Below are 19,960 nucleotides of genomic sequence, written 5' to 3' on the forward strand. Positions count from 1 at the left end.
GCATGCAGTGTAGTTCTAGCCATGTTGGTCCCAGGATATTAGAGAGACAAGGTGGGTGAGATAATATCTTTTACTGGACCAAATTTTGTTGGTGAGAGAGACAAGCTTGTCCAATAAAAGTTGGTCCCATAAAAGATAAAGATAAAAGGCTCCATCAAGACTCTTAATTTGATTTAAATCTTGGTCATATATATTTCTTAACTCAATTCCTTACCTCATTAAGCTAAATGGATATTAGTCAGGTTTAAATAAATCAGAGTCCTCTCAGAGTTTTGCACTGGTTTAACTAAATCAGTTTTCAAATGAATTTGTTAAATCTGTTACAGAGCAGACACTCACATTTCCTGTGCTCTCTCGGGTGCAACTTTCAATATAGATAAGGCCTTGGTTATGTCATACTTCTCAACATGCCAAGATCAAAATGTGGGATTCAATATGTGACAAAGACCATAATGAGGGGGACAAAAATGATTCATTCAGGAAAATTAAAATGCTTAAAGGGATTTATTCATTTCATGAAAGTAACTCTTGCTAGAAACTTAGTTTCATGATTCCTTATTTCTGGCATAACGAATATTCACCCACCCACCCCCCCCCCCCAAAAGTGAGAGAACACAATATTCATGTTGAACTTTGGGACTAAAATAAGTAACTTTCCTCAAAATGAGGTAACTTGGAGAGGTACGGGTCTAGTCATAGTTGAACTCACTAAAAGAAGAAATAAAATCAGTGCACTTTTAGGACCAGTGCTATTTCTGCCCTTTGTTCGCTCAGCCATTTGCAAATTCAATTATCCATTTTGTATGGAAATACTGCAGTAATTTTACATGCAAATCAACTGCACCTTTAAATCATCATTGTTAGTTTTAAGAGTTAACTTCAAGTTAAGATGAATGGGGACACTTCTTTTGCTGTGTAAAACAGTAGCACATGCAATCCCTGTCAGCACGTTACTGTCACAATCACAAAGACTAGAAACTTCCTTTTTAAAAAAAGTGAAAATTAGAATGTGAATCGGTCATGGGACTGGCAACATACCTCAAGGACGATGGATCCTTCAAAGAGGCCGGATGTTTGGCAAATCAGCTTTGTAGTCTAAAAAGTGCTGAACAGCAATGATATTTGCAGAATGGAAACTCTATAAATTATGAACCAGTTCTATGTATATACGCACATGAAAAACCACAGTGACAGGAATCAAAATGTCAGTTTGATTAAATCAGTCACTTAAATGGGTCTTACCATGTGTTTGTAAAATGTCTAGCACAAGGCAATCCCAATCTCAGCTGAGGCTGCTAGGTGCTATTATACAATAATATATTTTAGTGAGGCTAAAATAAAATAATAAAATAAAATAAAATAAAATAAAATATATAATGCAGATATGTATAAAATAAGACCAGCAAGCACACTCCCTAGTTCTGTTAACATTAATTCACGTCTTTGCCATTGGTATCCACTACTAAGATACAGAGGAATGGGACTCACCATCAGCAATGCCCTCTTGAAGAGATTCGAATCTGCTGCACCTGCAAGTAGGTGGATGCTGGTAATGTCTGCCCCACTACGATCAGCTGCTATTGAAATCTGACTTGGATCTCCTCCAAAGCTAGCAATGTTCTTCTGCACCCATTTCAGAGCTGCCACCTGATCCAGAAGGCCCCAGTTTCCACGGGCCACACTAGAACCTGTTAGACGAAATGGGAAGAGGGCCATTACTGCTCTGCAAGCAGACATGAAATACATGCAAGACCCTTGAACATTTAAGTGGTGGAATGATACATTTTTAATATCAGGCCCACAGCTTATAGCACCTTCCTCCATGGCAGTCACTGTACAGACAACCCCCTTTAGAGCTGCCTCCATTACAAGAGATAAAAGGAGACAATTTTCAGTGCTCTGTGCCTTATTCCGTAGGGGCTCAATGTAACCAGTCATTAAAAGCAACTGGAATGTTTCTATTGACATCAGTGGGATTTAGACTGGGCACTGGATGTCAGAATGGGAGCCCTGGAAACAGAAATCTCCCCTACCGAACAGGTTGGGCACAGACCGTGACCATGTAAGCTTTTCCATTTCAACCCCGGTGTGGGGGCATCTTCTCTAAGGCCTGGTGCACACTTACAATTTAATCTGACATAGCTGCAGTGCTCAGGGGTGTGAAAACCCCCCGCCCCTCCCGAGCTCCAGAGCTACGATGACCTAATCCACAGTGCAGATGCAGCTCGGTCGATGGAAGGATGCTCCTGCTGACCTAGCTACCATTACTCTGAGGGCCGGGGTGTGGATGTTCCTACACGGACAGAAAAAAAATCCTTCCATCGCTGTAGGCAGCGTCTACACTCTAGGGTTATGACGGCATAGCTACGGCACCATCCTTGTGCCGCTAGAGCCCTGGTAGCGTAGACAGCTTAAGAGCTCGGCTGCATCACTGTTACAACCAAGCCTGGGGACTCCGTGGTTATTCATTATTTGTTTGGCACTGGCAGCGTACTTGGCCCTGTACATGACACAAAGAAATGACGTGCCCCAAGGAGCCTAGGATCTAACAGACTCAGCTGAGGCAAGTTGCAATGGAGAAGCGTCACAGGGCAGTTCTTCAGCTACCCAGTGAGCAGCATCGCCTAGCCTGCTTTCGTAGTCTCCTACTCACAAATATGCAGAGTGTTTCTTTTGCGCCATGCGTGCCCTCAATCCTCAGTTTCCAAACATAGCAGGATGTAGCACAGGTGTACGGTAAATGGAATCTCCCGAACAGCTTTCGTTCGTCCTCCAGCTCACCCACTGAGCTCCTCCCAATTATATCTCCTCCCAGTTATTGAGCCAATTGTCTCATTAGCCCAGCAGTTACCACCGAGTGTCAGCCATCCCCACTAGAAACAGGTTGTTTGGCTCACACTAGTTAAGTCTGCACCCTTCTCTGGGCTACAGCAACTTCAGTGCCCAGGGTGCTACAGCCAGCACACTGTCACAAGGAGCCATGGGAGGGTCTTCACTTCGAATCCCCCCCACACACACCCACACTTTATACCACTTCCACTCTGGGGGTGCAGAAGGCATTTGGTTGGGAGGCCCAGATGTGGGGGAGGGGGTGAGACTGCAGCTAGATGGAGCAAAATAGATGAAAGAGGATCCCCAAGTGCAGCATATCATAGAGAGACCATATTAGGAGGTGGAGAGGATAGGGAAGAAAGTGGGTGAGAGATCAGAGGGGCAGGCGTGAGTAAACCCATAGAGAACACTGGGAACCCTGAGGACAATTCAAATTGAACTGGGAGACAGCTACTGGACATCCATATACTGGAACTATGTAATTTACAGTTTTGTGTACTGAACCTTTAGGTTTCTAGTGGTCTGCTACACACTGATGCTGTTTTGTGTTCAGTTCAGATGCAGCCAGGTATGGAGGGGACACACACTGTGCTCTTTGGGGGAGACTTAGTGTTGCTTTTTTTTTGCTTTGTGTTTTCCCTCATTCTAAAATAAAAGTCATTTAGATTTAAAGTATACGGGAAAACAAAGACAGAAAGCCTTTGAATGTGATGGAAGACTGGGGGAGATATGGTCCCATTTCCCAGTGCAACAGAGCAGTAACAGTAGTGATAATAATACATAGATCTTATCAAGTGCTTTTCTTCAGTAGATCTCAAAGCACTTCACAAACAAGGGCACTATCATAAACCCCATTTTACAGATGGGGAAACTGAGGCACAGAGGGGAAGTGACTTGCCCAAGATCACCCAGCAGGTCAGTAGCAGAACCAGGAATAGAACCTAGATGTCCTGAGTCCCAGTCCAGTGCTCTAATGTCTATAAAAGGAGGAATGGAGGGGGGGAGGTGTTGAGGGCATCACTGACAAGTTCTGCAGCAAAGTGGAGCCAAGCACATGAGATGAAATCCTGGCTCTGTTGAAGTCAATAGGAGCTTTATCGCTGACCTCAATGAGTTCAGCATTTCACGCGTTCTCTGGCAACGTTCTGGAGATGATTGGAAACAGCAGGCTAACAATTAAAACACCATGAGAGCAGCAAACTACGGATGAAACTTTTCTTCAAAGCCTCTGTGATATATTAGTAGCATGTTCCACTCTGCTCCAAGAGAATATAAACAAAAAATATAAGAGTTGCCAGTTTATACAAAATGAATAAAACGAATGGCTTTTCCAGCTGCATGGATTACCATGAGAAAGAGGTTTTTACTTAGTAGTAACAACAACAACACACCTCTCTCTTTCTGCAAATGGAAAAATCATGAATGTTGTTCTGTTTTCATTTTATATCTGTCGGCTGGGACTTTTCTGTCTCAACGAAATTAAACCAAAAATCTACCATCCTCTATTAAAAAATAAAACAAAGTACTACAGTATTTCCCAATAATAACCCAAAACATTACAGCTTAGAACAGAGACATTGCAGCTATGAATTCTACAATTACAGGAGGGGTGGGGGTTTTGTTTTTGTTGTTGTTTGTTTTTAAACTATAATAAGGAAAGGGCAGCTGAGCTAGTCGACCAGCAAGTTATAATACTATCTACAGATCAAGGCCAAGATTTTCTAAATTGAGTGCCTCAAGTTAGACTTCTCAATCCATATTTAGTTACGTAAATAGGTAGTTTCATCTTCAAAATGCCGAGTATCTCAGTTCTCAATACTTATATTCTTGTAGCATCTTTTCCTCCTGTACCCATCCTGTCCAGCCCCTTGCCATATAAAATTACAACCCTCTGGATTCCCTTGCACCCCCTTACAGTCTTCTAACTAAAATACAATATGTATTTTAATACAACCCCAACGAATACATCACCTCTGAGTTTGGCCCCATATAAATAATGTAAAATTCATGTTATGTCAAATGCACCACTCACAGCCCTTTTGGAAATGAAAAAATCTGAGAACATTCTAGTACCATACATTCCCCAGGACTACCCAAAGGACAGCCAACTATTCAACAGTGCCGGACAGTAACCTGATATTTTAATGCCAAAACCGTCCCGCATTTAGTTTCCCAATGACACTGATTTCTAAGAAACTGGAACTTAACGCAATAAAAGCAGAAATAAGCAATTCCTTGTTAAGTATCAAAAAGGAAGTGAAAATAATTGTTCATTGCCTATGACTTTGCTTCACAATAGGCTATTTATATTTATCTACCTGTCTTCAAAACCTTCATATTCAAAACTAGAAAAGCTTTAAAAGGAGACAGAACAGCCAAGAATAGCAATCTAGGTGAAAATATTTGTTCCTTCCATTGCCAAGACCAAAATAATGTATCTTTAAAATAAGGATACATTTAAAAACACTCAGGGGAACAAATTAGTAATGGAATATGAAGCCTTCTGGTTTGTAGATCAATAGTTCAAATCCAACCCTGGCCAATAGTGACTAAAGCTCTCCTCTTGTAACAGTTGTCCCCCAACATAATATAATGAGGTGCTTCGATACCACAGTGATGGGTGAAATATAAGGATCAGAATAGAATAGAACTTTAGTGGTCTCAATATAGTTCTTAAGGGTGTCTAAACCACAGCTATTGGCCCCTCTGCTAAGAATGACAAGGACTGAATGAGCATGGAGACTAGAATTTCTTGCCTATAGCCATGTTTGGTTGAGAGACAATGGCAGAGCAATGGGGAAAGCTTTCACTGCCATAGCCTGTTCTATCGATAGAGATCATCAGTATCCAGAGCTGTCAATTCAACACTCAATTCACTCATTTTAAATACTGCTGCAAGTTCAGGAGAGCTCACCTAAGGAAGTGAAATCCATGTAAATTCTTTAACCACAGAGATAGGCCTAGCCACTAGTACAATGAAAATACTGCAAGGGGAATATGACCAGTTTCTTTTGTCTTGGCAAGAGTCAGATGGGCTGCGGAATGTATTTAATGAACCAAAGAACTCAAGCAAAGGATTTATGCACCAACATTTACTGTAGTTAGACCGAAGACCCATGTCCACCAGGAACTGTTTTCACTACTTTGGTGGTGGGCCTCGATATAAATCTTATGAACAATCTATTCGGAGACAAAGCACACATGCCTGAGGAACACAGAAGAGTGAAAAGAAATGGGTGTCAGGACAAAGATGACTATGCCAGACACAGGCAGTGACTTTAGTTACTAAGACTCCATTCCTGAGAACACTTATAAACGGGCTTCACTTTAAACATCTGAGTAATCCCACTCTATCAAACTTAAAGGTAAAAGCACTAGCCTATTTTCGTTGTCAAACCACACAACAGATAATGGATTAGGTTTTTCAGATTTGTTCAGTTCTAACCACCCCAGGTGTTGTTTGTATCATAAATGAGGAAAGTTGTTTAAACAATTTTTTTTTTGCCTACATCCAGACATACCTACAACAGTGCCCTTTCAATATGTACAGAAAAGCAGGTGTAACCCATATCTGTGTTTTCTCTACACTCAAAGCAACCACCACGTGTATATACCCATGACCCACCTAGCCCTAAAACAGCTCTGCCACATAAGAGTCAGGAATAACTGCAGAGCTAACAATAGAAAAGGCAGCTTTTTTGTTGCAAGAAAATTACTAGCTTTAACCCATTTGTTCCTGAGTTTGCAATTTATGATAAGGAAACATCAAAGGATCCAGAAGTTGCCTTTGCTCGGAGAATCAGAACCTTCGTTCGTGGTGTTGGGCCCCTTATATGGCATTTTAATATTCACACTTCTATATTTAGCGAGAATCAAGGGGTGAAAGCCTGGCCCCGTTGCAGTTAATGGCAAAACTCCCATTGACTTCAGTGAGGCCAGGATTTAATTCAACAAGTACTTGAAAAGGAAAACCTCCCAGAAGTTTCTATTTGGGCTGTGTGTGTGTGCCAGGCAAAAGTTCTTACGGTATCTGAAGCAGCTGGGGACCCTTCACTGTAATTTTCTGCAGCTATACATTAGAGAAAAGCACCTTAGGGAGTCTGCATTGTGCTACAGAAAGGTAAAGGGTAACTACAGTAGTGGCAAAGTTTCTAACTGTAATGAATGTGTGAGCTCTCCCCAGACTAGATCAAAGTGTGCCATTTTGGCCCTGGCCTGCAGTGAAGGTGATGAGGAGTTGCCCTGCCCTCAGGGGAAATAGGAGTGATTGTATTCAGGGAGCTCCCCATGCTCCCCACTGTGCAGGAGTTGCTCCCCGGTCTGCCTAGGCTGCTGTGAAGTGTCGCCCCACCTCCTCCCTGTCCCCTTTGGGCCCCCAAGCACCTCTGAGCTCTCCCAAACGCAGAGATGGTACCAGTCCCTGCCCTGTGAGAACTGGACCAAGGGGCTGGGGGAAGGCTCCTGCATTCTGTCTGCCAACACACCCACACACAGATCAGTCACTGTCTCTGTGGACAGCTGCAGCAGTGGCAAAGAACGCTACAGACGCTGCTGTTCACTGGTGTCTAGGTGGTGGGTTTGTGCACTGCCCCTTTTCTCCCCTGGACACCCAAATTCTAATTCCAACTGGAATACAGGTGAAAATGGACTTGAAGGGTTTGTCCAAGTACCGAGAAGGACATCTGACCACACCACAATGCTACCATGCAATATTCAGCCCAGCTAACAGACTCCTCTCAGGAAGAAACTAAGATAAGACGAGCTGGGTTGAAGGAGGTTAGTGGCAGATGTGTGGGCAGTGCTGCATAATGGAAGCTTGCACAATGCCTATCTACCCTGTCTAGCTCTAGCCAATATGAAGTGTCAGTTTCATAAGCATCCGGTTCGCAGAAAACTAACCATAGTGATACTTTCCCCAGATGCACCCTGCCAACCTCAGACCAAAATGCACAAGGAGTTTGCAGCGTGTGGCTCTCAGGTGGCTGAACTAAAACCAGGCATTGCTGGGGATGAGCTCCAAAAACATCTGACACCCTAGAAGGGAAATGCTGCTGTAACCCCGCACCAGGCAAAACTCAGCAGAGTCACTACACATGCAAAACTCAACCTCAGGATCATCAGAAGTGTCATGTGGCAAGGTGCAGCGGCCTTAACTAAGACCAAAGGGAAAGAGTTAGTTCCCTACTCAGATCCCCACAGATGCATAGGATAGATTATTAATTAAGCAGTGGTGGGGACTGAGGGTCCAATGAAGAAATCCAGGAAACTCTATAAGGCATGCAGCAAGGACTCAAAGGTACAGTATAAGACCAGGGATATAAACAGTGTTCTAGCAGCCAGAGGAAAGAGGGGCCAGAACTCCAGACTCAGTTGTTGTTTTTCCTCCCCTCATCCCTTTATCCACCCCCTATTTAAAGACAAATAAACCTGCCAGGCAAATAAGCAGAAAGAAAAATATTTTGTAAGTGTTTAAAATGAATCTAAAAGACCTAATAAAAGCCAAGCCAAACAGCAGGTACCTGCACTGCTGTCAGACTGACATAGGTAGGTGCAAACGTGCATTTGTGCAGGCAGACCGGGTACTTTGTCCGTGCAAGGTATGCACCTGTTTTCTGGAAATTTGGCCAAACAAGCCATTTATTTATAGGAATCTGGATCAGCGGCACTGGGAAGCAGAAGTCCCCAGCATTACAGATCATGATGAGGAAAGTTCCAAACACCAGAGTTATGAACTGACTAGTCAACCACACACCTCATTTGGAACTGGAAGTACACAATCAGGCAGCAGCAGAGAACAAAAACAAAACATAAAAAAGCACCAGTACAGGACTGTGTTAAATGTAAACTACTAAAAAAATAAAGGGAAAGCAGCATTTTCTTCTGCATAGTAAAGTTTCAAAGCTGTATTAAATCAATATTCAGCTGTAAACTTTTGAAAGAACAACCATAATGTTTTGTTCAGAGAAACAAACAACCTCCATTCCTGAGGTTCGTAACTCTGAGGTTCTACTGTACATACAAACATCCAGGATTTTATCTGTAAATAAAAGTCAAGCTGCTCTTTTGAAATGGGATGATTGCTTTGTGCCCCCTTTTGGCTCATGCTACTCTCCATATCCCTTTGACACAACAATCCCGACTTTCCTTGGATGTGTCTTCCAAAACACTTATTCAAAGATTCCGGCTTATGAAAAGGCAGAACACACACACACTTTGGAAGCAAACATTGCAGAATGTGATTGGCCTGCAGTTCATAGATTCATGACAGCGTACAGACTTACCAGTGCTAAGGAAGCCGAAAACTCCAACACGGTAACTTGCAGTTACAATGATGACATCGCTGACAGAAGCTAGGTATGATCCGTCTATGACCGTCCTCCCTTTCTCACCCTCACCACTCACACCATTGTGGAAGAACATCAGCACAGCCATGTTTCTGCCCTGTAATGATCACAGACAAGTTAATGCAACAATGAGTCTGTCTGAGAATGAAAGCAACTGATACCCCTATGGCTATAGTCTCCTTCAGGTCATTGCTGTGAACCTGATTATCCTCTCTTCTGAAACATTCCAAGCAATGCAAAACTGCCTGGCAATGACACTGATGATTGTGCTGTATTCAAATTCAATAAAATCTGCAAAATTTCAGTTTTTCAAAATTTCAAAATTTTTCAAAATTTCAAAATCTGCACTGCTAAAAAAAAAAAAAAAAGACACTGAGGAGAGGAGAACTGCCTGCCTGGCAGCAGCCCTAGAATTAAATTTGGTTTGTTGACTGGTTACCAGTCCCTGGAATGGACTATGTGCCATTAAGCTGAATCCAGCCTCCTAATCATAGGGCTTGTCTACATAGGGATACTCAGGAAAGTTAATCTGAATTAACTCAAAATGAGAATTTAAAGGGGATAAATTAAACTGTATTAAACCCCCGTGTGGATGCTCTTATTCAGAATTAAAGTGGCCTGAATTCAATTTAGCTTATCTTCCAAAAAGTGCATTAAACTAAATCAAATTAAGACCACTTTAATTCTGAATGAGAGTGTCCACAGAGGGGTTTAACACAGTTTAAATTCACGCCTTAAATTAATCTAGATTAATTTTCCTGAAGGCAGGTCTACACTTAAAAATTACTTCGGCATCACTCTGCTGTTCAGGGATGTGAAAAATTCACACCCCTGAGCAGTGCAGTTAAGCGGACCTAAGTCCCCTGAAGACAGCGCTAGGTCAATGGAAGAATCCTTCTGTCAACCTAGCTACCGCCTCTCAGGGAGGTTGATGTATTTGTGCCAATGGGAGAATCCCTCCCGTCAGCATAGGTAGTGTCTAAAAAGCAGCATCAGCTCTCCCTAGGTCCTCTCTACACTTGCTACGGAATAGCTACAGGGGGACTCCCTCCTGTTGAGGCTGCACTGCTAAGGAGCAGAGAGGCCACCACAGCAGAACAGAAACAAGAGTTGGCCATGTGGTCTCTGCAAACCCTAGTGGACATCAAACCCAGTCAGGGGATGGCTCACCTGAAAACTCCATGGGATGAGTCTTTTGCAGTTCTCCTCTCTTTATGGCTCCCTTCAGTGGGCTTTTCTGCATGAGGTTGAAGCCTGGCCCTAATGTTAGGAATTATTTTCTGATATGCACCCTCAATTTTCCATTCCTCAGTTTCATCCCATTTTTATATCTCCTGGGAACTTCCTACATCATTCTCCATCCTCCTCTACTCAGTGAACAGGCATAGATTTTAAGGCCAGAAGGGAACATCATGACCATCTAATCTGATCTCCTGCATGTTGCAAGCCACAGAACCTCACCCACCCGCTTCTGTAATAGACCCATAACCTCTGGCTGAATCATGATTTAAAGACTTCAAGTTACAGAGAATCCACCATTTACACTAGTTTAAACCTGCAAGTGACCTATGCCCCATGCTGCAGAGGAAGGCAACCCCCCCCCCCGCAACACACACACACCAGGGTCTCTGCCAATCTGACCAGGGGGGAAATTCCTTCCTGACCACAAATATGGTCATCAGTTAGACCCTGAGCACGTGGGCGAGAACCACCGGCCAGACACCTGGGAAAAAATTCTTTGTAGTAACTCAGAGACCTCCCCAACTCATGTTCCATCACCAGCCGCAGATCAGCTACAGGGCCATTCTCATCATACCGTCCCCTCCATAAGCTCAGTCTTGAAGCCAGTTAAGGTTTTTTTTTCCCCCCACGGGCCCCCTTGGAAGGCTGTTGATTAGAAACCTTCTGATGGTTAGAAACCTTCATCTAAACTTCTTGATGGCCATTTTACATCCTTTTGTTCTTATGTCCACACTGTTGCTTAACTTAAATTTTTTAACTCCTCCCCCTCCCTGTGATGTATTCGTAGAGAGCAATCGTATCTCCTCTCAGCTTTCTTTTGCTTAGGGTAAACAAACCAAGCTCTTTGAGTCTCCTCTCATAAAGTAAATTTTCCATTCCTCTGATCATCCTTCTCTGCATCTGTTCCAGTTTGAATTTATTTTTCTTAAACACTGGAAACCAGAATTGTACACAATATTCTGGAATTTCCCTTTCTCTACTGGAAATACTGCGCCTGATGCATCCTTGGACTGCATTAACCTTTTTCATGGCCACATCACATTGGTGGCTCATAGTCATCCTGTGATCAACCAATACACCCAGGTCTTTCTCCTCCTCTGTTGCTTCCATCTGATGAGCCCCCGGCTTCTAGAAAAAAATATTGTTGTTAGTTCCTAAGTGCATGACCATTCACTTTGCAGTATTCAATTTCATCCCATTTCTATTATTCCAGTTTTCAAGGTCATCATCCAGATCTTCTTGTGTGATATTCCGGTCCTCCTCTGTATTGGCGATACCTCCCAACTTTGTGTCATCCACAGATTTTCTTAACAGACTCCCACTTTTTGTGGCAAGGTCATTAATAAAAATGTTATATAAGATAGGTCCCAAGACCCAATCCTGAAGAATCCCATTAGTAACCTCCCTCCAGCCTGACAGCCTTTAGTGTTTTTCAGAGACAGGCTGGTGGTCTGTACACCAGCACCAAAACACATCTGGGGTTTGTTTTTGCCTGGAACTAGGTAGCCCTGGCCTCTGCTGCTGTCATTTTCTGAACAGAATTAACTAAACAGGACGATCCCATTTGCACAGAAGAAAAAGGTGGCTGAGCATCTGTTTCCAGCAAACGTGTGGCCATCCGTGCAGGAGGAAACCATCACAGGAGTGTCAGTTCCCAGAAAAAACAGAGGCCAGGAGCAAGTAGCAAACTGCCCTCAACTTTCTCTAATTGTTAAGGGGTGACCCTGATTTATGAACTGAAAATGTGTTGCACCCTCCTCTGTCTGGTGGAAACTCAGTTCAGACGTTTGTTATTATGAGCAAAGTAGCATCAAGTGTGACTGGGAAATGTGCTGCCTTCATCCAGAAGTGCTGAAAAGTGCTGTGTTCTCTGAATCTTCTGCATCTTCTTCTCCAGAGAAAGTGCCTAATTCAGACTGTTTCATCCCCAATGTCCCATTCAGAGAATTATGCAGGTCCTGGCCAAGGAATTGGAGGGGAGGAACAAAGGAAGGAGAGAGAGCGGACGTGAGGGTTTGTCTTCACTTGAAAATCTGGTCTAACACACACCACTTTGCAGAGTCGTGTTAGCTAACACAATGTTAAACATCACAGGGACAAATCTTACATAACATCATGTCAGCTGGTCATAGTGGTTCCAGTAGAGATTCCCTAGAAACGGTCCCAGTCTTGCTGACTCCTCAGTTGTGTTTAAAGTCATGTTAGATAACATGACCTAATTTTCTAGTGATAACAAGGGGGAAGGAGAAGCGATGATGGGGGAAAGCAGAAGCTGTGCTAGCAGATGTGGAGCACCTGACTGAGAAGATTCAGCCTTCAAGTATTGGGGGTAAACAGAACGCCACCCATTCTCCGCATCTGCCCTACAATACACAAGGTTTAGATACACTGGCTCCTTTTCCCCATGGTTATTCTGCACAGAGAAGTGGCAAATTCCCCAGCTGGTTTGTCTTGCACATTAATCCAACCTTTTGAGAAGCACATGGGATAATTTGGGTAGTGATCCCCTGATGAGCACAGATTTCAAGCGCAGAGCTACTGGTTCTTAGTGCTGTCATCTAAAGCAGATCTTTATATTGAATTGTAGCAACCACTAATCATCTCTCCTTCACTTTTTGGAGTTAATCATTTCAGGAGGATGCTACCATATTTTTATATTAAAAATGAACTATTCCATATAAAATGTGAGATGTGTTGTATTGTCCAGGTTCTTATTTGGTATCCAATTAATTTTATACTATATATTGGCTATCTAATAATTTTTTTAAAAATATTGGGAATCTATCACATTCTTTATTCTCTATCCGGAGCTACAGTCAATTAACCAACAGAGCCAAGACAGTGGCAGCTACATATTAGGGCAGAGAGAATGTAGGGCCTGGTCTAAAGCCAAGTGAAATCAACCCTTTCCATGGACTCTAAAGGCCTTTGGTTCACACCAAATTTGGACCATAGGTGGAAATCTGGAGTAACTCCACTGAAGTCAATGGCGATGCTCCATTGTAAATGAGAGTAGAATCTGGCCTATTACATGCAACACAGAAGAATATTACAGAAAACACTGCACCTAACTGGAAAAACTGGCCAGCAAGTTCCTCACACGCACAACGCTAGCACCAGCCAGGATTGCCATGTGGCTATTGACCAGCATTGTTTGATCAGTTCTGGTTTTGCATTTAGGAATGACACATGGAGGGTCAAACTGTTAGCAGTAAAACACGCAGAGAGACTTTCAACTGAGACAAGCCTGGCACAGCTAATGGGAAAGGTGCCTTTCGGTTCGCCCAGGGGAGCTGCTGCTGCCTAAGGACTCAGAGGGCATGCCCTTGTGCTACTGTGCAGGGCACACATGCCCAGTCATCAGCTGGGGTCCATACTAATTGGCTCTGTGCGCTGTAGCAGCTGGCCGTCAGCTGGTAGTCCCAATGGGCCTGATCCTGGGAGCAGAGGGTGCTCAACATTTCACAGGAGCAGATTTGTGCCTGGCACGATTGGGCCCAAAATGAAGCCTCACTCTCATAAAAGAAAGAAAGAGAATGAGTTAGGACTAGCCAAATTTTTACACCAGTGGGTCCTTTGTGCCCAGTGCCAATGCCAGGGCTGTAGGTTCCTTAAGTCTGGACACCTCTGGCTCCAGATCTCAACTCAGGACAGGATAGAATAGACCTGACCCAAAAGCCAGGAGCAGAGCCCTCCTGAATTTCGGGGACTAGGATGCGAACACAGATCTGAACTCTGCAGTTAAAGCTCACATACTACGGTGATGGGCAGCACCATAAAACTGTCTTTGCCTTCCACAGCTAGGCTAGGCATCATGATCGACCTGAGCCTCGACACCTTTGGTTTTCATGAAACACGGAAAATAAAAGGCAGTTCTGACAGGCTTTCCGGAGTTCAGAAATGTTTTCAGTTATCCTCTCTGCTCCACTGCAAGGCATTTCAGAAGGGGCTTGGCAGGAGCATTTTAACCCTGACAGAACTAGTCAAGTTCCAGGATGTGTAACAGTCCTTAACAGGATTGCATTAGGAGCTGCGCACCACACTGACGGCACAGTAAGGCTGGGAAGGTGAGGAAGATTCTTCCCTGAAGGGTGCACAGCCAACATTAATCCAACTCTTTATTTAGGCCAGCAAAATGCTACCATCATAGAATCATAGAATCATAGAATATCAGGGTTGGAAGGGACCTCAGGAGGTCATCTAGTCCAACCCCCTGCTCAAAGCAGGACCAATCCCCAATTAAATCATCCCAGCCAGGGCTTTCTCAAGCCTGACCTTAAACCATCCCTCTGCTTGAGCTGCATCAGGTAACCCGAGCCAAAACCCAGCCCTGCTTTGCTAGTGCGACAAGCGAGGATGGTTATTGGCAGGAAAAGGAGCTCAGAAATACCAGCTGTACGTGGAAGTTTACGTGATGCACGCAACTGTGTGTTCTGCTTTCTGGGCACCGAAGCTTTAAATGTTAGAGTCGCTTCCCAGCTACAGGAGGAAGCTCCCATTTTGTGTTTCACTTCAGATGCAGCATGTTACTGTGCAAGCCACTGGGCTCTGTCTCTCTCCAGGGGACATCATATTGGTGGTTGTTGTTTTAACTTCTTCAAGACTGAAACTATCAGCTATTGCTCTCTGCACATGGGTAAAAACAGTTTACCACAATAAAAAGCATGAAAATGACAGTCTGGGGCATATTATCCTGTTCCCACTTTCTGCTGTAAAAATAAAGGGCCTGATCCTTCTCTCCGTTATATCAGAGATACCTATGCAACATTCTATTGACCTCAGTGAAGCTACTTCTGATTTGCACCCATATGAGTGAGAGGAGTATTAGGTCCACAGACTCACTCACTCTCAAAAAAAGAGCCCACTTGGATAGCTGAGGTTGTTATAAACACAATGCTTTCAAATAAGCTCCTGCTCTTCTGAAAGCAGCAGCTAAAGGGAGCTGGCAAGCTTCCTGAGACGATGACCTGAAGTTTTTACGAAGCAATGACTTTGCACAGAAAGTCGATAATCTGGCGTTGCAGTGGGAAAACAGACTGTTGGCCACTTCTAAAAGATACAGGAAGTTGCACTCAAGCAGCTCAAAGAATACTGAATGCAGAAATTCATGCTTATCCATTATGCACATTCCTATACCAATACCCTAGGCCCCCCAGTCCCTGTTTACTCTCTTGTTAAAAGCTCAGCTAGACTACCCAGGCCAGTGGGAAGGGTTATTTTTTACTTTTTATAAAGATGAACTTAAAATTTTCAGTTGACAGTTTGTCTGAGTGCAGAGGCTCCCATGCCCATTTTCGGAGAGGAACACTTTTGTGATCCGTGGGCTGGGGCATAAATTTAGCACTGCTGACTACGCTCAATCCACAGCAGACCTTCCACCGACATCAGTGGGAGGTTTCCACAAAGATCAAGGGTAGATTATGACCCGTATATAGTAACTAAACTGCTAGTCATCATCACTATTAGCTGTGTGGCATTCAGTGTCGCCCCCTGGGAAAAGAGTCTTGTTTTTAGGAACACTGCTATTTCTGCCCTTAGTTTTTTTCTTTTCCCCATCCTATTTTCTCTCTCCCCCTCTCTCTTTCCCTGTCTTTGGCCAGCTCTACACTGCAACATGTTGTTGGCATAACGATGTCAGTCAGGGGTGTGACTGACACAGCTATGCTAGCAAAACCCTAAGTACAGACACAAAAGAGAAGAGTGCATCTGTCGTTGGCATAGATAACACTGTTCAGGGAGGTGGTGCTACTGTGCTGGCAGAAAGCCACCTTCTGTTGATACACGCTGCATCTACACGAAAGAGCTGTGCCAGGGTAGCTATTCCGATATAGCAGTTGTGACAGATACAACAGTTTCTTGCAGTATCTTTAGGAGATCTTCCTGCATTAAGTTTATACATCATTGTGGGACAAGGGTTGTACGTGATGACTGCAGCCCTCCAGGAATTAAAAACAGCTGGAGGGGGGTGATTAGGCAAATTGCCTCAGTCAAATTGTAATGCCACCAGAGAAATACCACCACCTAGTGAGGCTCACATGTATTGGTTCAACAGGCAAAGATAGGACTTTTGGATAAATAGCCTGAGTTTAAGCTGACTCGGAGCCTTCTTTCTGATCCAGCAAATGGACAGGACCTGCTGTCCAACGGGGGCCACAAATCCTTAGGGAAGGGTTGAAAGGATGACACCTGCCAGAGCCCAAGACTGGAGTTGGTGTGACTTCTGTAAAGCAGTTTAGTAGGCGCACTGGTTCTTTTATTGTTTTTTTTATGTTTTTTTTATTGTTTTTTATGTATTTTCTGTAATGCTTTAACTTTAAGAATAAACGTACTGACTTAGAAAGGGCTGTGTATTAATTTATAACTTGTAGCAATTGCAGTGTTTGTGGCCTCTGAAGAGAGAGCAAAGTGCAGCTGCTGGTCTGTTGAGGAAGACTGGCTTGCCAGGGATATCACAGAGTAGGGAGGGAACTGTGCAGACTGGACTAACCCCAGTAAAGAGGGAGAGACACATGGGTCTCAGCCGAAGACGTGATGGCTGAAGAGCAGGGAATCTAAAGTGGTGGACCGCGGTGGAGAAATACAGATGTGATTGCCCCGAACTGTGACAGCTGCATCAGCAGAGCCTGTGTAGTACAGACTAACCCTTTGTGTATCTCCTCCTCTGCCCACTCGCCTTTCCAGCTCTGCAAACATACTGAGACACAGCTTAGCCAAAGCACAAATAACTATACTGTAAGGCAGAGTCATGCACTGGCAGGAGACTGGACTAGGTGACTTACCATTGCTAAAGCTTCTCCAGCTCTTACTTCGAGGATGCTAATGGATACCACTTTAAACACTTCCGCTTATCGTGGTTAAAACCTTTTCAAATGATTCAACTGTGACGCTAGCAGACCAGCTGCCAAGGCCGGTAGGCCTCACTTAATACTGACAAATGCACAGCTGAGAAACAAAAATATGTTTATAAAAATATGTTTATTGTTTTGACGCTGCATGTATTAATCCTATTTATAATCTCTGTATCCCATGCTATAAGGCAATACTTAAGTATTTGCTCTATAACTATAAAAAGGTTGTTCTGAAACCATAACTCACCAAACAGGAGAAAAAATTTCACCTAACGCAAAATGCTGGATTCCTACAGAAGGTGTTATCTCCTGCCCATCAGGAAGGACTACTGAATCCAACTGGGCCATTGTGGAACACAGACTTGGTCAATTGCTGCTCCCCCACCCCACCCAAAGAGATTACATGCAGAAACGCTCGTCTCATCAGCTTGGACTCTAGGGAAATGAGAATAAAATTTCCTGACCAGAAAGAATTAGGGTCTTTTTATGCAGTTTGGACTTTAAGGGGCAAAGATTCCTGAACATAAGCAAGAGATCCCCAGAAGTAAGCTGAGTTAGCCCTAATGGACATATAAAGCTGGCATATTTCAACAGCTCTATCACCACCTGAAACCTAAGACTGCAACTCATTTGTATGGGCATGTTTATCTGTTTTAACTTCATAAATAATTCTAATTTCTTTTTTCCTAGTTAATAAACCTTTAGTTAATGTATTACAGGATTGGCTACAAGCGTTGTCTTTGGTATCTAAGATCTAAGGTGCAAATTGACCTGGATAAGTGACCGGTCCTTTGGGATTGGAAGCAACCTGAATATTTTGTGACCTTTGGTGTAAAGTGATCACCTACCACAGAGTCAAGCTTGCCTGTATGGCAAAATAGACCAGAATGCCCAAGGGGACTGTCTATGACTCCATGTTAAAGCTGTATAGTGCCTGAGGACATCACATTCGTTACTCGGTTGGTGAAAACTAATTATAGAACTCTCAACCAATTTGGGGTTTGTGCCCTGCATTTTAACAGTCTACCCTGAGGTTGGTATTCTCACTCATAGAATCATAGAATATCAGGGTTGGAAGGGACCCCAGAAGATCATCTAGTCTAACCCCCTGCTCAAAGCAGGACCAATTCCCAGTTAAATCATCCCAGCCAGGGCTTTGTCAAGCCTGACCTTAAAAACCTCTAAGGAAGGAGATTCTACCACCTCCCTAGGTAACGCATTCCAGTGTTTCACCACCCTCTTAGTGAAAAAGTTTTTCCTAATATCCAATCTAAACCTCCCCCACTGCAACTCACTCATGGGCCACTCCAGACAGCATGACGACAACATTTTGCTGCACCATGTTCTAGTAACTCGATACTTACAATGCTGGCAGGCACAAACACATTCAGGTACAAGCAGTCTTCACTGACAGGAGAAGATTGGTGCAGTCCATCTCCAGGTTGCCAACAACTAGCCCTAAAGATACAGGCGGTGTTAATTTTGACTGACAAACCAGCATTGCTTTTGTACTGTTGCAGCTTGTTTTATTTTGAGCTGAAGTTCAATAAAATAATTTTTTTACCCTTCAACAGCACCGTTATATCTGTGCATCTCAAACACATTCCTAGCATCCATCTAACAACCCCCTTGGGAGGCAAAGAAAGGATATTTTTATTTAGATTTAAAACAAAAAGGATGTCTATCCAATGTTAGAGGTGTCCTAACAAATCATTAACAATACAATAAATACAACAAAATCCCAGCAGCATTCAAACAGTTCTTTCAACAGAAACTCAATCAGCCAGACACCTGCAGACACTCCTCTCCATCCCTTCATCATCACAGAGAGCATACTGTCAGCCCTCTCCAAAAACCCCATCAAACAAACGTCTTTTGCGTGTGTCGAAAGGTCACCACCATTTGGGCTATTTTGGACTAAGAGGAATCCCACATACTTAATTGCAGCCACATCTGTGCTGTTTAACCCTTTACGGACTTACAAATTTAATAAGAATGGAACTGATAGGGTTCTATAGAAACTACCCTAAAAGCCTATGGAATTATCTAAATTGTTTATAAATTGTCTGACAGAAATCAATATTAGGGATGTAATTCGCTATTAAATTCTTCAGGGTGGTTCAAATATATTACAGAAAAATTATTGTCTTTTGTTAAATTCTACAGAGTTTTCCCACAAGGGAGCTGTGTAGCACAACAAGGCCATGCAAGAGTTTAAAACTGAAAAAGCACATTGAGTTGACTTTGCAGGGGAAAATCTGGGTGGGCAATATAGGCATTCCTCAGGTCAGAACATGGGCAGGACACAACCTTAATGTGCTTATTCATGAAAAACACCATGGTTGGATTTTTTAAACAATCACAAGTAATCAGAGCCTCATGTTTACATCTCATCAAAAATACAGCAACTCCAGCACCAGAATTCCCTAACAAGATACAAGAGAAGCGGTTTCGTACTGACGCAGAGGAAATAGCACCACCTACTGAATTATCATTGGTGCTGCACCAACCTGCTGTTTCTTGGAGATCTGTTATCCAAGGATGACCCAGCTCAACCGTGATAATAAATATATGTGAAACTGTCTCTCATATCAATAATGTTGGCCTCCCAATTTGATTTTTTGTTATAAAGAGACAAAAATATTGTGCTATAATGATTTACAGGCCCTAATAATGATCTGCTTTATTACTTAT

The 19,960-nt window shown here is 43.2% G+C and overlaps 1 protein-coding gene across 1 annotated transcript in view; it reads right to left on the reverse strand.

The window, feature by feature from the left end:
- The window catches only part of TG (thyroglobulin), a 204,126-nt gene that overhangs the window by 80,451 nt on the left and 103,715 nt on the right, over positions 1-19,960 (reverse strand). Inside the window, exons 39-41 of the mRNA XM_073335054.2 lie at positions 18,631-18,724; positions 9,114-9,273; positions 1,489-1,688 (exon numbers count right to left, since the gene is read on the reverse strand). Of these exons, the coding sequence (XP_073191155.2) occupies positions 1,489-1,688; positions 9,114-9,273; positions 18,631-18,724 (454 nt within the window). The remainder of the gene's footprint in view (positions 1-1,488; positions 1,689-9,113; positions 9,274-18,630; positions 18,725-19,960) is intronic.

The sequence above is a fragment of the Lepidochelys kempii genome, chromosome 2 (genome assembly GCF_965140285.1).
Source record: "Lepidochelys kempii isolate rLepKem1 chromosome 2, rLepKem1.hap1, whole genome shotgun sequence".
Lineage (NCBI taxonomy): Eukaryota > Metazoa > Chordata > Testudines > Cheloniidae > Lepidochelys > Lepidochelys kempii.